The following is a 19,993-nucleotide window of genomic DNA, read 5'->3' as shown; positions in this document are numbered from 1 at the left end:
ATGTTCCTAGCTGAGAAAAAGAATTCAGTGATATTTCTCCCATTTGCTTTTGAAAGAAGAGAAATATGGCTCTGTTCCACCCAGCTCACCGGCAGTCAGAGTTTAAGGTTGTCCCCCTTGTTCCCTGATCATTGCTGTTATTCTGTTCTTTTTTCAAGGTGCCCAGATTTCATAGTGTTCAAACACACATGCTCTACAAATAATTTGTGCAGTTAATGCAATCATCACAGGGTCCCAAGGTGACATACATCCTCCTCAGTTTATGAAGATTACGGGATTAAGAGATTAAAGTAAAGACAGGCATAGGAAGAAAGGGTATTGATTGGGGAAGTGATAAGTGTCCATGAAATCTTCACAATTTATGTTCAAAGATTGCAGTAAAGACAGGTGTAAGAAATTATAAAAGTATTAATTTGGAGAACTAATAAATGTCCATGAAATCATCACAATTTATATTCTTCTGCCATGGCTTCAGCCGATCCCTCCATTCGGGGTCCCTGACTTCCTGCAACAGAGGGGAGAGACTGTCTCACTTACTGATGGCTTTGCCTCCCAGAGGGCATGGCTTGCCTTTGTTTCTGTGAGGTCTCCATACCATAACCCTTCTTTTTTAGTTGGGCTACTTCGAATGGATTAGTGTCCCTTTCAAGGAAAGCATTGACTAGAATAGTTATAAATGCTTTCTTATTTGTTGCTTTAGGGAAATTAATTGCCCAGGTCTTAAAAATATTAATTACTTAAGAAGATAATTATGTGGAACTTATATATAAACACACAGGCAAACACACACAGGAATACATACACATACATACTACATACACATATATACACATATATAATTTCAAAATGCATATATAAATTAAATGAAATATTGTGAATATTATATATATACACATACATACATGTTTATACACACATACATACATGAACACACACAAGTGCATGTATATTTTCCCCTCTGAGAAGTAGAAAATATTACTGTGAGGCTCTTGGGCCTCAATCTCAACACGATGGTAATCATCTGTTTGCAAGCTGAAAATCTTCAGTCCTTCAAACACTAACTGCCTCTAGCTTACCTCTCTTTAACTCTATCTAACCCTAGCTTTCTTATTCTAGTAGCTCTCTGTCTCCCAAAAGCCTGAAATATATAGACATGTAGCCCTAAGGATTTAGTGTGACTGAAAAGGATTGTATATGGGCACATAAATATTTATTCTTCTCCTTAAAGGTTTTGAAAACATGAAAATAGTTCTGCTAACTCAGGTTTTTTAACAATAGCAATAAATACCTGTGCTCAGAGTACTAGTATTCATAATTTATCAATAGGTCATCTGTCAATCTGCTATTGGCCCAGAAACCACTAAGGCAAGACAATAAGTCCATTAATAAACATAAATATTATTCTACTAGCTGACCTTGTGGAATTTCTAGGTCCAAGAAGCAAAATGAATTTAGTTCATTCACTCATTCACTACATAAATATTCACCAAACATCTTACATGTGTCAGGGCAGGGTACTTTGTTTAGCACAAGAAAAAAAGAGAGAGAATCAGAAATGAATAAGCTAGAGAAAGTTCCAAATTAGAGACTGTGGGGTTCTGTCTCCAAAAATAAAAGATTAATTCTATTGCAGGTAAGCAGAAGCTTATGACACCAAAAGTAAGACATAAGGAATGTTCATATACAATCCAACATATATTCTTTGTCATCTACTCTGTGCCCATTAATCATAATGGTCTTGTGAGAAATATTTTGTAAATCCTTATCTTTGCAAAGCATGTGACAAAGTTTCATATTCCATTCTTGTTATAAAGATGGAGAAATATAGGTAGGGTATTTTAAATTGACTCATACTTTTAGAGTGAATTATTCAACAAGTATTTGTTTTCCCAATACTATATACTTCCTGTTGTGAAATTATCTACATGAAAAAGACTAACTCTTGCCCGTTTGTGAGTTTATAGCCTATCATAGAAGTGAGCCAACTATGAACAGAACATAAGGCAGCAAGTATTAAGTAGAATAAAAGATGTGCAGACAAATGACTTTGGAAGTTCAGAGGGTGGATAAATTGTTCTGGATGGTCAAGGAACACTAGGCATTTCTTATTTGAATTACCTATTATAGGAGAGGGAGAATTTCAAGAGAGAGAGATATGAGTAAAAGATATTCCAGCCAAGGGGATTATATGTAGAAATCCTATATGGAACAGAGAACTCTTCAATTTGCCTACAGACCGGCCATATAGTTATGGTGATCTTGAACATCAGAAATTTGAACTTGGTACTGTAAGCCATGGGAATCAGTAAGGATTTTGGATTGGGGAAATGCACCTAGTGCTTATTGATGCACTGGTATTAGCTTGGAAAAGAGTCTGCACTGATCAGCACCTTTGTCATTTCTTGAATGAAGATGTAAAAGGCATGGTGCCAGAAGAGGAAACAGGCTGGGGGAGATAACAACCCATGTCAGGTCACAAGAGCAGTTGACAGTATAATAGTTTGAACCAGGATGTACTACTCATGATTTGTTAGCGATCTTTATGCTGCTATATCTGATCTTTATCAATTTATTATAAGGCTAAGTCAGGAAATGTAATTTCTCTATTTTACTGGTAAGAATGTTGAGGAGGTCAAGCCACTTGTTCTGGCTCATGCAAGTAAGCAGGACAGATGGGAACACAACTGCAATCATGAGTCTTCAGAATACCTTATGTTCACATTCCCTTATAGTGCCACGGACCCTCCTTTTCTTGTGAACTGGATAATCACATACCTGCAGCCCCCTTCCCTTATTGATATCACCTTCAAAAATTGAAGAAATGTCAACATTGGGGAAGAAGAACACAGGTAATACAAAGATGTTTTTTTGTTTCTGTCTCTAACCTGACCTTTATTTAAAAAAACAAACAATGGAAACTTACAGTTGTTCTGCAGGAGTTTGTCCAGGGAATCACGCCACTGCAGGGCCTCGTCCAGCGAGGGTCTACATCAATAATAAGGAGAGAAAAGGGGTATGGCGTAAGTAGACATTGAACCACATGTACCAGCAATAACTACTTCCTGTTTCTCTTACATGGAAATGATATGACTGCTGGTCTGTCCTCAGGACAAGGAAGTTTAAGTTATTTTTTCTCTAACAATTGGGTTTGATGAGCTGGGTTTGCTTTCATACATCTTTATTGCATATCTTCATCTTTTTTGAACATTTTGGTTAGGTCTTTCCCTTTTTAAAAGTAGAGTTTGTTTGACATTAAGCTGTGTCTTGATAGTCTTATGTATCCCATGAAAGTTGTTCCAACTGTGGTCTTTTTTCCAAATATAATTTGAAATGCAGTTGTCCCATTACAGAGATTGAACTCCTGTTCTCTGCCTCACCAATACTGCATGTTAACCACCTAACTGAATCAGCAGAGGGCATTGGGGTTCCACATCCACATCCCAAAGCTGTCTAATTAAGGATAGTGGAAGATGTGAGTGTATAATGCTTTCCTTATGTTGGGATTGTGATCATAGCAAATTTACATGTTAAAAATGTAGGTGCATTTTTCCTACCCACTTAGAACAGGATCAGACTTTTTTTTTTAAAGATTTACTCTTTCTAATTTAAAAAAAAAAAGAGTGGTTAATATATCCTGAATAGGAATGTTATACACAAATGCTCGAGATGCTGACTCAAAAGGAGAAGGTTATAGCCAACATATAATTTCTCCTTAGGCTGTTTCTATTTTAACATTTATATATGCAGAAACCCTGAAGCTATTTCATCTCAACCACCAATTTTTCTCTCACAGCAGGATGTGTCAAGTGGAGCTGATATTGTCTGGGAAAAATGGCTGACTGCACACTCTTCGGCTCACCCAGCTCGAACTCTTGCATTATGATGTGAGTTCTTCGTTGCCAAATCAAAACAGACTGACAAAGCATTTACTAGAATATTAGGGCCAATTGAGGTGTTTTTCCTAAACTGGAATTTCCTTAGCTCTTAATTTGTTTATCAACTGTCCAGGCAATCAAAAAAATTCCTGCTTCTAGTTTTTATACAATGATATTTCGGGGATGGTGGTTAATTATTCAGATTTGCAGCTTTGGTTGATGTGACAGCTGCTTGTTCTACTTTTCATTTTGCTGTCCCAGGCGCAGAATCAGCCTCACTTTATTTATGTAAGGAGTCCAAGACGGCAGTAGGTTTTGGGTAAAGTATTGTGAATAATCCCTTTACTTCTCTATTCCTTATTGCAGAACATGCATCGGTTGTGAGTCCTGATTGTATGATTTTTCATAAACTTTCATGTGTTCACTCTTTCCAAGTTAAACTTGCCACATTGAGGGTAACAAACCTTGTGAAATAATCTTGGTTGATTTCTGTTTTGCTGGCTAGAAACACAGGCATCATAGATGGAAAACATACTGATGCCTCAGAAATTTATTTCTAACACGTGAGCTACCCATCCCTCTTCCCATTTCCTCTGGCTAGTATAAAGGAGCACACGAAGAAAAAAAAATGGCATGAACGGGGTGATTATAATTATGTCTCTATAGCATTCTTGTTCATTTTATTTCTAACCAGAAAAGGACCTATCTACTAGAGGTCAATAACTCCTCTTGGCTCTTTTATATTACTGCAAGTGGAGAACTGTTTTATGTACATATTACTTCATGCCTACATGTTTAGCACAAGGTCTTACACATCTTACCTTCTTCACTATAGTAGGTTCAAAGTTTTGCACACAATAGACACCCACCAATTCCCTATTCATTGTTGACAGAAGCAGCAGGACATTAAATTATTAGACAAAAGAAAGTAGCTCAGAGCAAGAGGAAGGCTGATTTACTCACAGGATCTCCTGATTTTATAAATATTCTCATTAAATGAAATCACTTTCCTGCCCCACTTTTCCTCTGGTTAGTATAGAGGAGCAAAGGAAGAAGAAATTACATGAGCAGGTATACCAGACTTAAGCATGTTATCCAATCTGATTTGTCCCAAATGGCCTTGTTGGAACCAGGCTAATGGTCAATAACAGCAGCACATCACAGCCAAGATTAAATTCCTGAAAAGGAAATGTGCAGAGCCCGCTTGGGGGTGAAATTGGTCCAAATTGATTTAAGGGCACAGTCAAGTAGGACACATCCCCCACAGCATGAAGCCCAGTGTTTTGATTACCAGCCTAGGAGTTAACAGAGGTTCATCCTGTCCTTATTCTCAGAATTTGCCAGTCCTCATTAGGTCTGACTTCATTGGAAACAAGATAGATGCAGATCTAAATGACCAATAAATGTTCTGGTTTGCAAGGTCATAGCTGACCACAGAGGATGGGTATGGAGTTTCTGTGTGTGGGAGTGTGGGGGAGAGAGAGAAAGCTATTTCAAATGAAACTCAAAATAAACATTTATAGAGATGATTAACCACATGTTTTATAATGCCTAGTGTAAATGCCACCTGGCCCAGGAAGCGGCCATCTCTGCTGGAAGTGCTGTCTCTCTTTTTACTCTACTCTTACCACTTTTACTCACTGAATCTCTCACATGGCAATGAGGCACTCACTGCCGAAGGGTATAGGTTGTCATGCACAGAGAACTTTTCCCATTCCACCCTATCCTGTGGTGTACCCTTACAGCATCAATCCACCTTGCAATAAATGTGTGTCAGATTAATAAGTAAATGAATGATGGTTTTGCCTTGAGTTAGCCTGGCTGATGAAAGCCACAAATAACCCCAAACTCAGATTTTAATGACCAGTCCCATGAACCATTATTACTGCTATTGGCAATGCTGGCACTTACTAGCTATAACCTCAAGTGCCTGTGGTTGGGTTTTTTGTTTGTTTTTGGTTTTTGTATTGTTTTTGTTTGATTTGGTTTTTAATCTGCGCAGTGCCTGGCACATACTTAAATGTCTTAAAAATGTTCTTACACATTGGTGCTTTTAACAAGGAAAAGAAAATTCAAGTTATTTACTGTCAATTAGATGTGCCTAGTCCCCTCTCCCTTCCTGCCCAACAGTACAGTCTGCTCATGACCAGGCTCAAGTTGATGAGCATTTATTGAGCCCTTACCTGATAACCAGTGGTGACCTGGGCATCATGGTTGGGTATACAGACTTAAGAACAAGCAAAACATGTCATTTTTTGACATCCTTATGCGGGTCTGAAATTGTACATAGATCTTTAGTACTCACAACCAGGCTCACCCTAACCAGGTGAGCGTATGCAGGACAACTTTCTGTAACTGTTTTCCACTAGCACAGGCTAGGTACTGTTTATGTGTGGAGGTCATTCCTTAGTATAAAATGATCACTACAACAACAAACCAGAAAAAGGGGTTAAAAATTGCTGACATAGGCAGGGGAAAGGGAGACATTTATAATATAAAATAAACTATATGAATATCTATATCAGCTCCTAACATTTTACAATTGATGATTTCGTAAGCCATGATAACAGTTATCACAAACTAAACCTATGTGGTTGGCTAATGTTGTCTATTGTTTCTCAGGAGGACCTACAGCAGAGCCTTAAGGAATGCTCACATCCAGAGGGTGAGCAACAGTGGGAGCACTTAGAGAAAGAGAAGGCAGGTGGGGAATGCGGGACTAGAAGTTAAGAAAGAGAGTTTTAAGAGTAGGTCAACTGGGCTGGGCGTGGTGGCTCACGCCTGTAATCCCAGCACTTTGGGAGGCCGAGGTGGGCAGATCACCTGAGGTCAGGTGTTCGAGACCAGCCTGACCAACATGGAGAAACCCTGTCTCTACTAAAAAATACAAAATTAGCCGGACGTGGTGGCACATGCCTGTAATCCCAGCTACTCAGGAGGCTGAGGCAGGAGAATTGCTTGAACCTGGGAGGTGGAGGTTGCGGTGAGCTGAGATCATGCCATTGCACTCCAGCCTGGGCAAAAGAGCGAAATTCCGTCTCAAAAAAACACACAAAAAACAGTAGGTCACTGGTGAACCGTCAAACGCTGCAGACAAGTCACAGATGGGGCCTTAGAAACAACAGTTCGGGTGATGTAGTAAGGTTGAAGCTGGTTAAGAAGGAGATACAGAAAAGACTGAAAGCCATGAGTACAGACTTCTCTTTCTACAGTTAGCCAGTAAAAGTAAGAGAAAGGCATAGAAGCAGAAGGAGAGAAAGGCAGGGAGAGAATTTTTCAGCATGGAACATGGGTACCTGTTTGCTCCTGGGGAAGAGGGTCCACAGGGGAAAAAGGGCTACTAAAAGTGCAAAAAGGGGAACAGAGCTGTCTTTAGTGGGTAGGAATATAAGCACTTATTTCTGTTTTTCTCAATGGTCCATTTTTGTTTTTAAAAGTCAGAACTCAAAAATACATGTTAAAAAATAGAAAATGCTTTTAAAAAAACGGATTCTACTGATGTCAGTAACCCAAAGAATATGAGAAGGGTTAAAAATACCTCCAATCAAGAGAAGAATTATTTTCCCCTCTGAAAGAAGAACATGAGTTAAAAACACAGAGAAATTTTAAAGTAAGAGAAGAGAGAGAGAGATGGAGCTTATGCAGAACACAGTATTTCCTGTCAGATAAATGGCATAGAAAGTTGCCAAACATGAGGAGGTGGGATAGGGTTTGTGGATTCAGAAGAGAGTGGGAAACTTTTTTATTGGTCACTGTTGAAAATGCAATAGATACAGAATTATTCTCTAGGGATATGAAGGAATTTTCCAAAGCAGTTTAGGCTTCTGGAGGAAGAAAGGGGATGGAAGACAAGAGAAGTAAATAATCCAATAAATGGTCAGCCCCAGGGTTTCTTCCAGAACAGCTTCTCTCTGAATCCCTTTTAACCTCAACAGTTTAAGGGTCTATGTGAATGTTAAAGCAGAGATTTAAAGCAGGAAATGTAGAACTCTATTTTTTTAAAGTTAATTCCAACGGATCAATAAATTGTCACATTGTTTACTTCAAAATAGATGTTTTGATCTGTTGCTGCTATGAAATGTGGTTCTTATTCTCCACTACCGCTTGGTGCCTGCTGCTCCACACTGAATTAGCTTCTCCTTTTCAAATGCAGAAAACGCAATTATGCCTCACTTCCTGTTTAGAATCACTTTGAAGTAATAAAAAAAAAGGAGGAATGGAAATATTCACTTAGGCTAATGGAAAAAGATTAAAAAAAGAAAAAGAATAACTCATCTCTTTATCTCCCAATCAATCCAGCTATGTTAAGCTGAGGTCATTTGGACAGAGGACAGGCTGGCCAATTTACACAAATGTTCCATTTAAAAAGAGAAAAGGAGGTTAGAGGGACTCCTATATTTTTACCACACTTCTGTGATATCCTCAAAGCTCTAAGATAGCAGAGCGAAGGAATTTGAATGCCTTGGCCTTTTCTTCTTCCCATTTTCCTTTCTTGATTTTCATGGATATATCTGTTTTAATGGGAAGATGGAGTGTATCTGTCTAGGTAGTGACAGTCTCTGCAGCTAGCAGGGATGATGATGAACGATGGGAATCCTGGGAGTCGTGTTCCTGAGTTAAAGCAGGGCCAATGTACACTGTGAGACCTGGATTCACTGCCATAACATCATGACTCTTTAGAAGTAATAGTTCCCTAGGATGCCTGAATTGACAGGAGGAATGTGTAGGGAGAGGAGAATGGGGATGAGGGAGGACTGCAGAAATCCAATCAAGAATATTAATTTATGAATTGGGAAAAATACTTGGTGTACATTAAATAGAAATAGCTAGTCAAGTGTTCATTCTTCACTTAAGTAACAGACTTTGTTCCTCTGTTGGAACTTGAGGGGCACTATCTTGGAGAAGGAACGATTAGGCTGAAATTGTCTGCCTTGTCCTTAGTATCTTTCTGAGGGAAATGTTCTCACATCACCCTGCTGGGAAGCAGCTTTAGATAGTTCATCAGCAGGTAAGCATCCAGGGCTCATAATTAACTGGATCAGGAGTGGTTACCAAGGCGGTAAATGAGCAGGTATTTTTACCACACTGCTGTAGTGGCTGGTATCATTTTATAAGTATGGTCTGTCTATTTTATAAGTATGTCTGTCTCTCAAAAATAAGGCAGAGTCTTATCTTTTATTTTTTATGTATTCTGCCTGTATTCAATAAGATGCTCCAGACATGAGATAGTTAAGAAAAAAAAAAGAGCTTCTTTGCAAACCAACTCTCTGAGGGCTCTTATGATCCTTAATGAGTAATTGAAGGGGGTAGTTCTACAGATGAGGAATGGTGCTAAACACTTGAAAAATAGCCATCCTCTGGAGGAAATGAGTGGAATCCATATTCATGACTCACTTCTGGGTCTTGGCTGGTTTCTCTGGCTTCTCATTGTACGGAATGACAAGGTCACCAACTGAGTCTGGCTTCTGGAGGAGAATTCCCAACTTGATCTTAATCTCCTTGGCCCTGAAAGAAGAGACACAAGGGGAAATGAGGACACCACATGTGCATACAGATTTTAAGAAGAGATTTCTTCCTGTGTCAGAGAAACAAAAATGAACAAAATCCCATTTCACTTTTATTTTTCTTGTGGCAGAAAGAATACTAATGCAGAAATTAGGATATGTAAGTTCTAATAAATAGCATTTATCAAGCTCTTAGTATGTCCTTCATTAATTTGCACTACATTTTAATCCTCATTATTGTTTTATCTGTGTTCTCTCATTTTATGTCTGCAGACACTATAGTACTATTTCCATTTTGCAGATGAGGTCACTGAATGACAGGAGTTTAAATAACTTAAGATAACCCAGCCAGTATTTGGTGGAGACAGATGTGAGCCCAAGCTGTCTGATGCTAGAGTTCCCAGGTAGAACTCTGCATGCATTGCCTACTAGTCTTCTGAGGGCTCTGGTCTTCACTATTGTTAGATATATGACATTTGGAAAAAATGATCACTTTTTTTTTATTATTATTATACTTTAAGTTTTAGGGTACCTGTGCACAACATGCAGGTTTGTTACATATGTATACATGTACCATGTTGGTGTGCTGCACCCATCAACTCGTCATTTAGCATTAGGTATATCTCCCAATGCTATCCCTCCCCCCTCCCCCTACCCCACAACAGTCCCCGGTGTGTGATGTTCCTCTTCCTGTGTCCATGTGTTCTCATTGTTCAATTCACACCTATGAGTGAGAACATGTGCTGTTTGGTTTTTTGTCCTTGCGATAGTTTGCTGAGAATGATGGTTTCCAGCTTCATCCAGGTTCCTACAAAGGACAAGAACTCATCATTTTTGTGGCTGCATAGTGTTCCATGGTGTATATGTGCCACGTTTTCTTAATCCAGTCTATCACTGTTGGACATTTGGGTTGGTTCCAAGTCTTTGCTATTGTGAATAGTGCCACAATAAACATACGTGTGCATGTGTCTTTATAGCAGCATGATTTACAATCCTTTGGGTATATACCCAGTAATGGGATGGCTGGGTCAAATGGTATTTCTAGTTCTAGATCCCTGAGGAATCGCCACACTGACTTCCACAATGGTTGAACTAGTTTACGGTCTCACCAACATTGTAAAAGTGTTCCTATTTCTCCACATCCTCTCCAGCACCTGTTGTTTCCTGACTTTTTAATGATCGCCATTCTAATTGGTGTGAGATGGTATCTCACTGTGGTTTTGATTTGCATTTCTCTGATGGCCAGAGATGATGAGCATTTTTTCATGTGTTTTTTGGCTGCATAAATATCTTCTTTTGAGAAGTAAAATGATCACTTTTTACTGCCAGACCTCAGTTCCCTCATCTGTAAAATGATGAAGTTATCCATCATTTTAGATGTTTTTTGAGCTATTTCCAGCTATAAAATTAAATCATTCTACTTGATTATTTATTTCTCTATAAAATTTTTGTTTCCAACTCCTTATTCATTGTTCTCTATGGTTGTCAGACGATCTTATGTGCAGTAAGCCTTAATAAATGAGTACTAATTGCCAAAAAACAAACTACAGCAGAATTTACTGCTTCTTTGTATCTTCAGTATTTTAGTGAGTAGATATGGTCAGAATTCTGGGTACTCCTCCATCACAGGATGCAACTATTTTCACGCTCTGTTTTAAAACTAACCTTCTAATCTATCCATCACTTTATCACAATTCTATACTAGAAAAGCACCAGGCAAATCTTAAATATTAATCCATAGGACAAGTTGTTGAATATTGGGAGACCCAAAAAGCTACCCTTTCCCAGTCACCTTAGCACTTTACCCGTGCTTTTAAGACAGGGTTCATCATATTGCATTATGGTCATTGACTTATGTTTCTGTTCTTCTACTTGGATATGAGAACTTTTTGATGGTAGGAATTTAGTCTTAAATACCTTTTAACCCCTGTGCCTAGCACAATGCTTGGCAATATAGTAAACATTTAAAAATATTTGCCAAAGTGAACTGAAAATATCTTGATTTTGTTCTTTACAAATCTGCTAACATTTACCTCCCAGTCAATGCTAATCATAACCAAAGTCTTAAAGAGATGTGGTGAAGTTCACATGGCAGCCAAATAGGATTTTACTATTGTACACATACTTTCCTCATTTGTTCACAGGGAGGCTGTGATGAGGCAATTTAAGTAAATGCCTAAGATTTGCAGTTACGGATATTAGGGAAAAAAAAATGTAAGGAAACCTGTGGTAACTTATAAAAACTCCATAAATACCTAATTATAACATATTTTCCTTTAGGCTAGTAAATATGGTTTTGAAAACTGTGTTTTAGGAACAGTCATCTCTACAGTGTCATTTCCTTTTCATTTTGTTCTGCTTTCACTCTTTCCCTAAGACCCTCTCATTGACTAAAGCCAACTCAGGTCCCACAGTACCTCAGATCAAGCTCAGCACGGCATTAGGGTAAAAACTGGGACTGTTCTGCTGAGGGAGCTTATATAACATTGTGAATTAGAATAAGTGTCGCTTTGATTCCAAGTGTTGCAAGTTACTTAAATTATCTAATGTTTAGTTCTTTTGCCTAGAAATTTGGACTGATAAAATAGTATATCCTAAGACTTTTTGAGATGATTAAATATACTAATGCATGTGAGTCACTTAGCACAGCATTTGGCATAGAACACGGCTTCTTTAAAGTTAGTTCTAACTACACAATCATTTTTCCAACCCACCGCCCATGTTCCCTAGCTTCGAACATTACATTGAAACATACAAAAAATTCCCCGCAAGTTACTAAGGAATTACTACACCCACAACCTTCTATATTCTACCTCTGGGGAAAAGAATTGCCAATTTTATGTTTATCTGAAAAATGAAGAAAACATTAAGTGGGGAGGAGAAATGCATGCAATATTTGTGGCTACCCTCTGCTGACTAATGTGCAGTATTACAGTCAGAGATGCAAGGTGCACTAGGACACAGTATCCCACCCAGTCCATGAAAACCTTCATCCATAATCCATGTCCTCCTGGCTCCATAGGTCCCTCCCTTCCTGTGCACCCATCTGTGGAATCCATGCTGCAACTGTTTTCAGTTTCAACCTTGACCCAATAGTCCACTCACCACTATTTAGATAACAATGATGTAATGAAAGTCTCTCATGTTTAGGTTTCTGTTTGGTTGGTTGTTTTGGTTTTAACTTTATCCCCCCTCTCAAATTTAGTTCCTTTTTTTTTTTCTATTTCTTGCTCCATTTGAACCTTTTGCTTTTGTAAAAGGCAGAAAAATATTTGTGTTTGATTTCCTGATGCAAGAATAATAGTTGGAGATTAAGGGATAATTAGAACAAAGAAATCGAAAGTATGTAAAAGAATTATTAGTGACTTAATTCATTTATTCCTTACTGATTTACTCATTGGTCATGTTTACTGTGTCAGGCAGTATGCAGTAAATATACAAACACCATTAGATTTGCTCCTTGCTTTCAAGGTGCTTTTAGCCCGGAGAGGTCTTAGATGTGGAAACAATCACAAACAGGTGCTTAAAGACAGACTGTCCAGAAAGCAGCAGAACTCTCGCTGAGGAGCACCAGTGTCCACAACGGTAGATCAGGGGGAACTTCTCAGAGGAGGCAAACGTGGAACTAGAGAACGAGCAGCAGTCAGTCAGTTGGGCTAGAAAAGAATGAGCATTCCAGAGGGAAGGGTGGGTGCGTGTTATTTTAAGGGATGTAAAAGTAGTTTGTACTGCAAGAGGGTGAAATGTGAGACAGCAGAAAGCCAATTCAAAGAACTTACTCTGCTTCCCTTCCAGATAGAGGGATGGATGTTGGAGGGACCTCTATACAGCACCTAGCTTGCAGCAAAGTTGGTATGAAAACAAACAAGAGATAAAACTATTGAAAAGCGCCTTTCAAAGACTGTCTGTATTTAAAGACGTGGCATCCTATCATATGAACACAATGTATCTCACATTTTCTTTTACTATTTCAGAATGCATTTTCTGTGAAAACACCATTTATAAATGGTAGTTAAATGCTCAAGACATACCACAAAATCCTTTTAAAACCAGGATGAATCAGTACCCTACTACTATTTTATCTATATCACTGCTTAAATAGAGTTTTTTGTGGAATGATCTAGAAATCAACTATCATTTACAACATTGCCAAGAGAAAATCGTATTCCATTTCCTCAGAGCAGACTAACATACCAGAACATCAGGTTACTCTTTTCCTCATATTTGCCCTGGAAATGTAAGGGAGAAAAGATATTCAGTGCTTTGGAAAACACTTCTTTCTATGGCTTCAATTTCTGGCTTGGTATAGGCTCAAGTATAGAGCATTATAAAGTTAAGAGTATTTAAGTTGTGAAGTCTATTAAATTTAATTAGGAGTTCATTATTCAGGGAATGAATAGTATTATTGCATTTCTGCTCATACAACAGTAAAGTTTAAAGGCCAAGGAGCTGACAAATGCTGAAGTTCAAATCACTTTAAACATTGCACTCTTTTCACAAGACTAAATAATGTTAGATTTGTTTTACTCCTCAAGAATCCCTGGAATATTATTTCATCCCCCCTTTCCCTTTCCTCCCTACCATAGCCTCACAGACATAAGAAAATAAAACAAACCAAATGAAAAATTCAAACAAAACAATAGCTCCAGCTTACCAAACTATTTTCCCTTTATAGATAAACTTGAATGTATCTGACATTAATTTGACATCAAAAACAACACCATCCAGAGAAGATAATTTTCTAATTTGTTTACAATTTCATGCTTGGTCTCGGGCTCTATTTGACTGCACACTAGACATTTTTTCCTGGCCACATTACATTAATGCTCGTTAACAAGAAACTATTTTTATCTCCTGTCATCTCTCTTCCTCCTCTTGTTATTCTTTTGTTTTACAAAGAAAAACTTGTTTTGAAATAAAATCAATTGAAAATGCATGAGTTACAGTTTAATTAAAGGCTCAGAGGAAGATAATTCTTTGTCTAGATGACTCACATTAGTGATTCCAAACTGAAAATGGTTTGAATAATTCTGGGGTTTTGCAGTTTTAAATCTGCTCCCTGTGTGGGTATGCTGGCTGGCTGGGAAGTCAAAACTCAAAAGGCCACGGACCACCTCAGTCCTTCCTGCTAGTGAGTGAATTCAGTGGGCTATCACCTTAAGATGCATAAGTGTGGAAAACCAGCACAAGCAACACTAAAAACAGAAACATAGTTAAATTTTGAGAAATACAATTATATTCCACCAGAATGTGTGAAGAACCAATTATATATAAAATCTTATACTAGGTGTTTCAAGGGTTAGAGTTGTTTCTCGCTTCAGAGACACTTGGAACAATTGAATATAAAACACATATGTAAACTGTATAGCAGATATTTTTCCAATCACTGATGAAGGTAGGTGGAGTATAAAAACAAAAGAACGTAGGCCTGGCACAGTGGCTCATGCCTGTAATCCCAGCACTTTAGGAGGCCGAGGTGGGTGGATCATGAGGTCAGGCATTCAAGACCAGCCTGGTCAAGATGGTGAAACCCCATCTCTACTGAAAATACAAAAAAAATTAGCCAAGCGTGGTGGCAGGCACCTGTAATCCCAACTACTCGGCAGGCTGAGGCAGAGAATTGCTTGAACCCAGGAGGTGGAGGTTGCAGTAAGCCAAGATCATGCCGCTGCACTCCAGCCTGGACAACAGAGCAAGACTCCATCTCTAAATAAATAAATAAACAAACAAACAAACATAGACTCTAACCTCAAGGAGCCCTAACTTCCCAATGTGCAATGGGAGATATTATATACCTAAAAACTGCTCCTAATATATCCTCAGAGCCCTCTGAATTTTCCATTCATGGCATTTTTCAATTGGCATTTATATCTCCATACGTATATGTATATGCGAATATTGTCTATCTCTCCCATTAAAGTGTCAGGTCCCCAAGAGCAGAGTGAACATTTGTTTAGTTCACAATTACAGCTTCAGCACTTAGCACAGGGCCTGGCATTTAATAGCATTCAATAAAGATTTGCCATGTAAATTGATGAATGAGCAAATGAATGAATGAACTGAATTGCTAGGTTATAGTAAAGCTGCATTTTGGGGTGGAGTAGGTGAAATATTGGAGAGCAGCTTAGAATGAGTCACGGAGGACTAAGATGTCTCTAATTTGCTAACTGGACAGAGGTAACACCATTAAATGACTATAAGCACTATAAAGTAAGTGAATTCAATTTCTGTCCTTGAAAGAGATTGAGAATGGTCAAGTGGGGCATTTAGTTACTCATATTATATAGGACATATGCTGATGAGAAGAGGCAGGGAGGATAATTGCAATCACTAGCAATCTGAAAAGAATCAATTATGAGACCATAATTTTTCAGGATTTAAAAGAAACAGAAGTAGCCCTGGGGCATAGGCTATTCCTGTGGTTGAAAGGCTTTCGGCAATCACAAACAGGTTTCGCTGTAGACGCCAGACATATGTCAGGAACAACGAGAAGGAAGAAGAGAGGGAGGAAAGTTGAGAAGCATAAGGCAAGATTTTTACAACACATTTCCAAAAGAGGTGTCCTAACATCGGATAATCCAATTTAAATTCAATGCAATTTAAATCCGTGTCGCAGATGCCCCCTGCTGGCTGTGGGAAGGCGTGAGCATTAGCAAAGAACTGAGCAAAGAGCAGATTGGTTCCAGGCTGTTTCCTTCTGAAGAAACACTACGAGGCTTCTTTCCACGGACTAAAAAGAACATGTCTGGAATAGATACCCAGGAAAGAGAAACACAAGCTTCTAAAACAGTCGCTAGCCGTCAATGTCCACAGCCGAGAGTAAGACATTTGCCGGATTAGAGACCAGAGGAGAGAGGAGCTCCTCTGAGTTCCGTGCAGCTGAGAACTAATCTGAGAGGTAGAACCCAGACTGACAGAGCGAAGGGGGCCCAGAGGGTCCCTGCGCGGGCCTATCAAGAGGGAGAATGCATTTTGTTGAAAGCTGGAACAGCCTTCTTCCTGGCTGCTCATTTAAAACTTCATATCAGTGGAGTTTGCTCCTCGTAGGTGGCTCCGAGACAGGGTAATGGATGATCTTGAAAACCCTTAGGGGGAGTATAAGAATATGCTAGTGGAAAGTCGGCTCAGTTCTGGGACTGAAATCCTCAACTTGCCAGGATCCTCAGCATGGCCCCTAAAATCAAGATGGACTCTTAACTGCAGAGAAAGGCAGTGCCGGGTGATTGTGGTGGAAAGAATCTATCATTTTGGCATCTACCATCTACCCTATTTCTGAATTTACCTACTTCAATTTGAACTACAGAAAATTCACTCATTGCTTGTGCTTTAACAGCATATGAAAGAGAAGTTTAGTAATACAGTGTGATATCATGTTAAAACATGTATTTATTTTCTTACTTGATTTATATAATTAATATATGATACATGATGGAAAATGACTCTATGGTTAGTTAATATGAAATACTCCTCGGGTGCTCCAAATGATACAAAGGTGAAGAAAATGCTAAGGAATATATAGTAGTAGTAGTATTAATGTGTTATGATATGACTTCAGAAACGAAAGCTCTGTTTCTAAACACAAGTGAATCATTCCCTAGCAGTGTTTTAGGCTTTCGCTCATATTAGTGATTAATTACATAATAAGCCCCTTCAAACTATAAGATGGCTGAAAAGATGGAACTGACAATGTCATTTGTGTCAAATATATTCACAGAAAGCACGTTTATCTATTATACCCTTTCAACTCTTGATATGTTCTAACGTTTCCCTTCAGCAGATTGTCTTAATAACAACTCTTTTCATTTTTATGTTCAAGCTGTTACTTCAACTACCCCAGGTTAGCTCATTTTCAGTAAGGGACCATCACAAGTAACCTGCAGTAACAGACTAGGAAGTCTCCCAGGGTTCTTGTTTAAATAAGCTGACTTAATTTCTTAGGACCATGGTGGACAGAGAAAAGCCTGTGCAGGCCGGGTGCAGTGGCCCACGCCTGTAATCGCATCACTTTGGGAGGGCAAGGCGGGCAGATCACCTGAGGTTGGGAGTTCGACACCAGCCTGACCAACATGGTGAAACCCCGTCTCTACTAAAAATACAAAATTAGCCATGAGTGGTGGTGCATGCCTGCAATCCCAGCTACTCCGGAGGCTGAGGCAGGAGAATCCCTTGAACCCAGGAGGTGGAGGTTGTGGTGAGCTGAGATCACGCCATTGCACTCCAGTCTGGGCAACAAGAGTGAAACTCAGTCTCAAAAAAAAAAAAAGAAAAGAAAAAAAGAAAAAGAAAACCCTGCGCAGCCTCTCCTTTTGTTCACTTATTTATTCAACAAATTAAAAGTATGTTTACTGAATGCCTACCACATGATGTACGCTATGTTTTGATATTTTCAACGAAATAAAAAAGATAAGGTCCTCTCACTGAGTTTATGTTTAAATTGGGCAAGACAGATACAAAACAAGAAATGAAAAACAATGAAATAAAAAATTTTAGCTGGTTGTAATCACTACAATATGACATGATGTATGTCATAGTTAATTCAGCTACTTGACCTAATCAAGCATTCACATCTCAACGGTGGTCAGCAAGCTCTTTAGAAAGACCATGCTCCAAAGGTGGCTGCTGTAGCTGCCTCAGCTATCCCTATCGAGATCAAAATCAGATGCTTTGCCAACTAGCGGAATGCATGCTAGAAGCGAGTGTTTACATGTAGGCTTGTTCATTAGATAATGGGCTCTCCAGTCACAATAATATTCAAGTTATTTGGACTTGTGACACTATTGTGGAAACCCCCACCCATTCCATAGAAAGATTTTGAAAATGTAATTCACTCTTAACCCTTAGGGATGGCACCTGTGGCTTGATTCCCACAAAGTCCTCTATCCAGACATTGATGCTAAGATTTCTTGTTGCCTGATATCAACTAAAAGGTATTAGAATCCCAGCTTAGAATATTATTGTATCTGAGCAAACCCTTCATACAAGGTGTAGTCAGGGCAGAAAGAACTAGGACTTTATTGAGATTATAGAATAAGTCATACAAACATTTTACATGAGCTTGTTAATAAGTATTTGTCCAAAAAGTATGGCACAGTTGGATTTCATTATGCGTAGGGTGGTCTTGCTTTCATAAACCTGGCCCTACTTGTTGGGCATCCTCTTCTTCAGTCACCTGGGGGAGAAACACACTTTATCTCCCAGATCCCTGACATATCCAAGTGTGGAGGACCACATGAGGTCACCAGACTTTCATTTAATCATACAATTCCTGAATCTAGGTGCAAGGACTCCACCCATGATCACGCAGTCACCCCTCTCCACGGCAAACATGCAGAAAACAAGTGATCTGTAGCAACTCTTAAAGATAATAATAATAGCTTAAATACATATTAATGTATCAGGTGTTAATTCATATGTTCCTCCACATGTAATTTTTCCTCTTTAAAGACTGTTGCCAGGCATTTCGTGCTTTCTTGCCTCTGAGGGAGTTGTGTTGTGACGTCAAAAGCAAATGATAATTGACAAGAGTATCCCATTTTGGTATTTGTTTTCCAAAACCCCAAAATCACTGAGATACGCCAGCTTGTTCCCAGAGAGAAGGAGTGAAAGACTACTGTGTTTGATGAGCGGTAAAGAAAGAAACAGAAAGCCTGAGCATGGTGGCTCATGCCTGTGATCCCAGCAGTTTAGGAGGCCGAGGCGGGTGGATCACCTGAGGTCAGGAATTCAAGACCAGCCTAGACAACATGGTGAACACTCCCCGCCGTCTCTTCTAAAAATACAAAAAAATTAGCCAGGCGTGGTGGTACGTGCCTGTAGTCCCAGCTACTAGGGAAGCTGAGGCACAAGAATAGCTTGAACTTGGGAGGTGGAGGCTGCAGTGAACTGAGATGGTGCCACTGCACTTGGGCCTAGAAAACAAAAGGGAGACTCTGTCTCAAAAGAATTAAAAAAAAATTAAAAATTTAAAAATAAATAAATAAAAGAAGCAGAAAAATAGGGAAAAGAGAGAATGCCTGAGAAAATGTCAGAGGACAGGGATTTAGGGTTCTGTGACTAATCAAATCCTCATCTTCTCTAGCCACATATGCATTTTCAGGAGTCCAGGGAGGTGGTAGGAGCACAGAAGGGTACAACAATGTAGTACGCCTAATGAGACTTGATCCTAAAAGCACCAGAGTTCCTGCCCTTAACCAACATGATACCTAAACCCACACAAGGGGCTCTAGCTTCAAGAGATTATGAAGCTTCGAACAAGAAACTGATAAATAATAATGCATTTATAAATTTTCAAAACCCAGCCATCTATAAGCGTGAAAGGCCCCTACCCCAGCACACACACATACACACACACAAAGATTGCTTAAACTTAAACAGGAAGTGTTCAGGAGAACTTACCATAAAATGGTGATGAAACCATGGAAATCGTGAACAATAAATGTGGTGAAGTTTCCATTACAGAAGAAGAGTCATCAAGAAAAGACTAGCAACCAGCTGTTTTGGATAACTAAGTCATATGACCACCTGGATCTGTCCAAGCAATATCATAAGATACTTTCCAGATCCCTATTCTATTACTACAGTCAAAAGTAACATGTTGAATTGTGTTAAATCTTT

The 19,993-nt window shown here is 38.9% G+C and overlaps 1 protein-coding gene across 1 annotated transcript in view; it reads right to left on the bottom strand.

Moving 5' to 3' along the window:
- The window catches only part of RGS5 (regulator of G protein signaling 5), a 60,679-nt gene that overhangs the window by 16,528 nt on the left and 24,158 nt on the right, over positions 1 to 19,993 (bottom strand). Inside the window, exons 2-3 of the mRNA XM_004027804.5 lie at positions 9,270 to 9,380; positions 2,924 to 2,985 (exon numbers count right to left, since the gene is read on the bottom strand). Of these exons, the coding sequence (XP_004027853.1) occupies positions 2,924 to 2,985; positions 9,270 to 9,380 (173 nt within the window). The remainder of the gene's footprint in view (positions 1 to 2,923; positions 2,986 to 9,269; positions 9,381 to 19,993) is intronic.

Source organism: Gorilla gorilla, chromosome 1 (genome assembly GCF_029281585.2).
Source record: "Gorilla gorilla gorilla isolate KB3781 chromosome 1, NHGRI_mGorGor1-v2.1_pri, whole genome shotgun sequence".
In the NCBI taxonomy this organism is placed as follows: domain Eukaryota; kingdom Metazoa; phylum Chordata; class Mammalia; order Primates; family Hominidae; genus Gorilla; species Gorilla gorilla.
The sequence above is the reverse complement of the archived record's forward strand: the minus strand, read 5'-3'. Positions and strand labels throughout refer to the sequence as shown.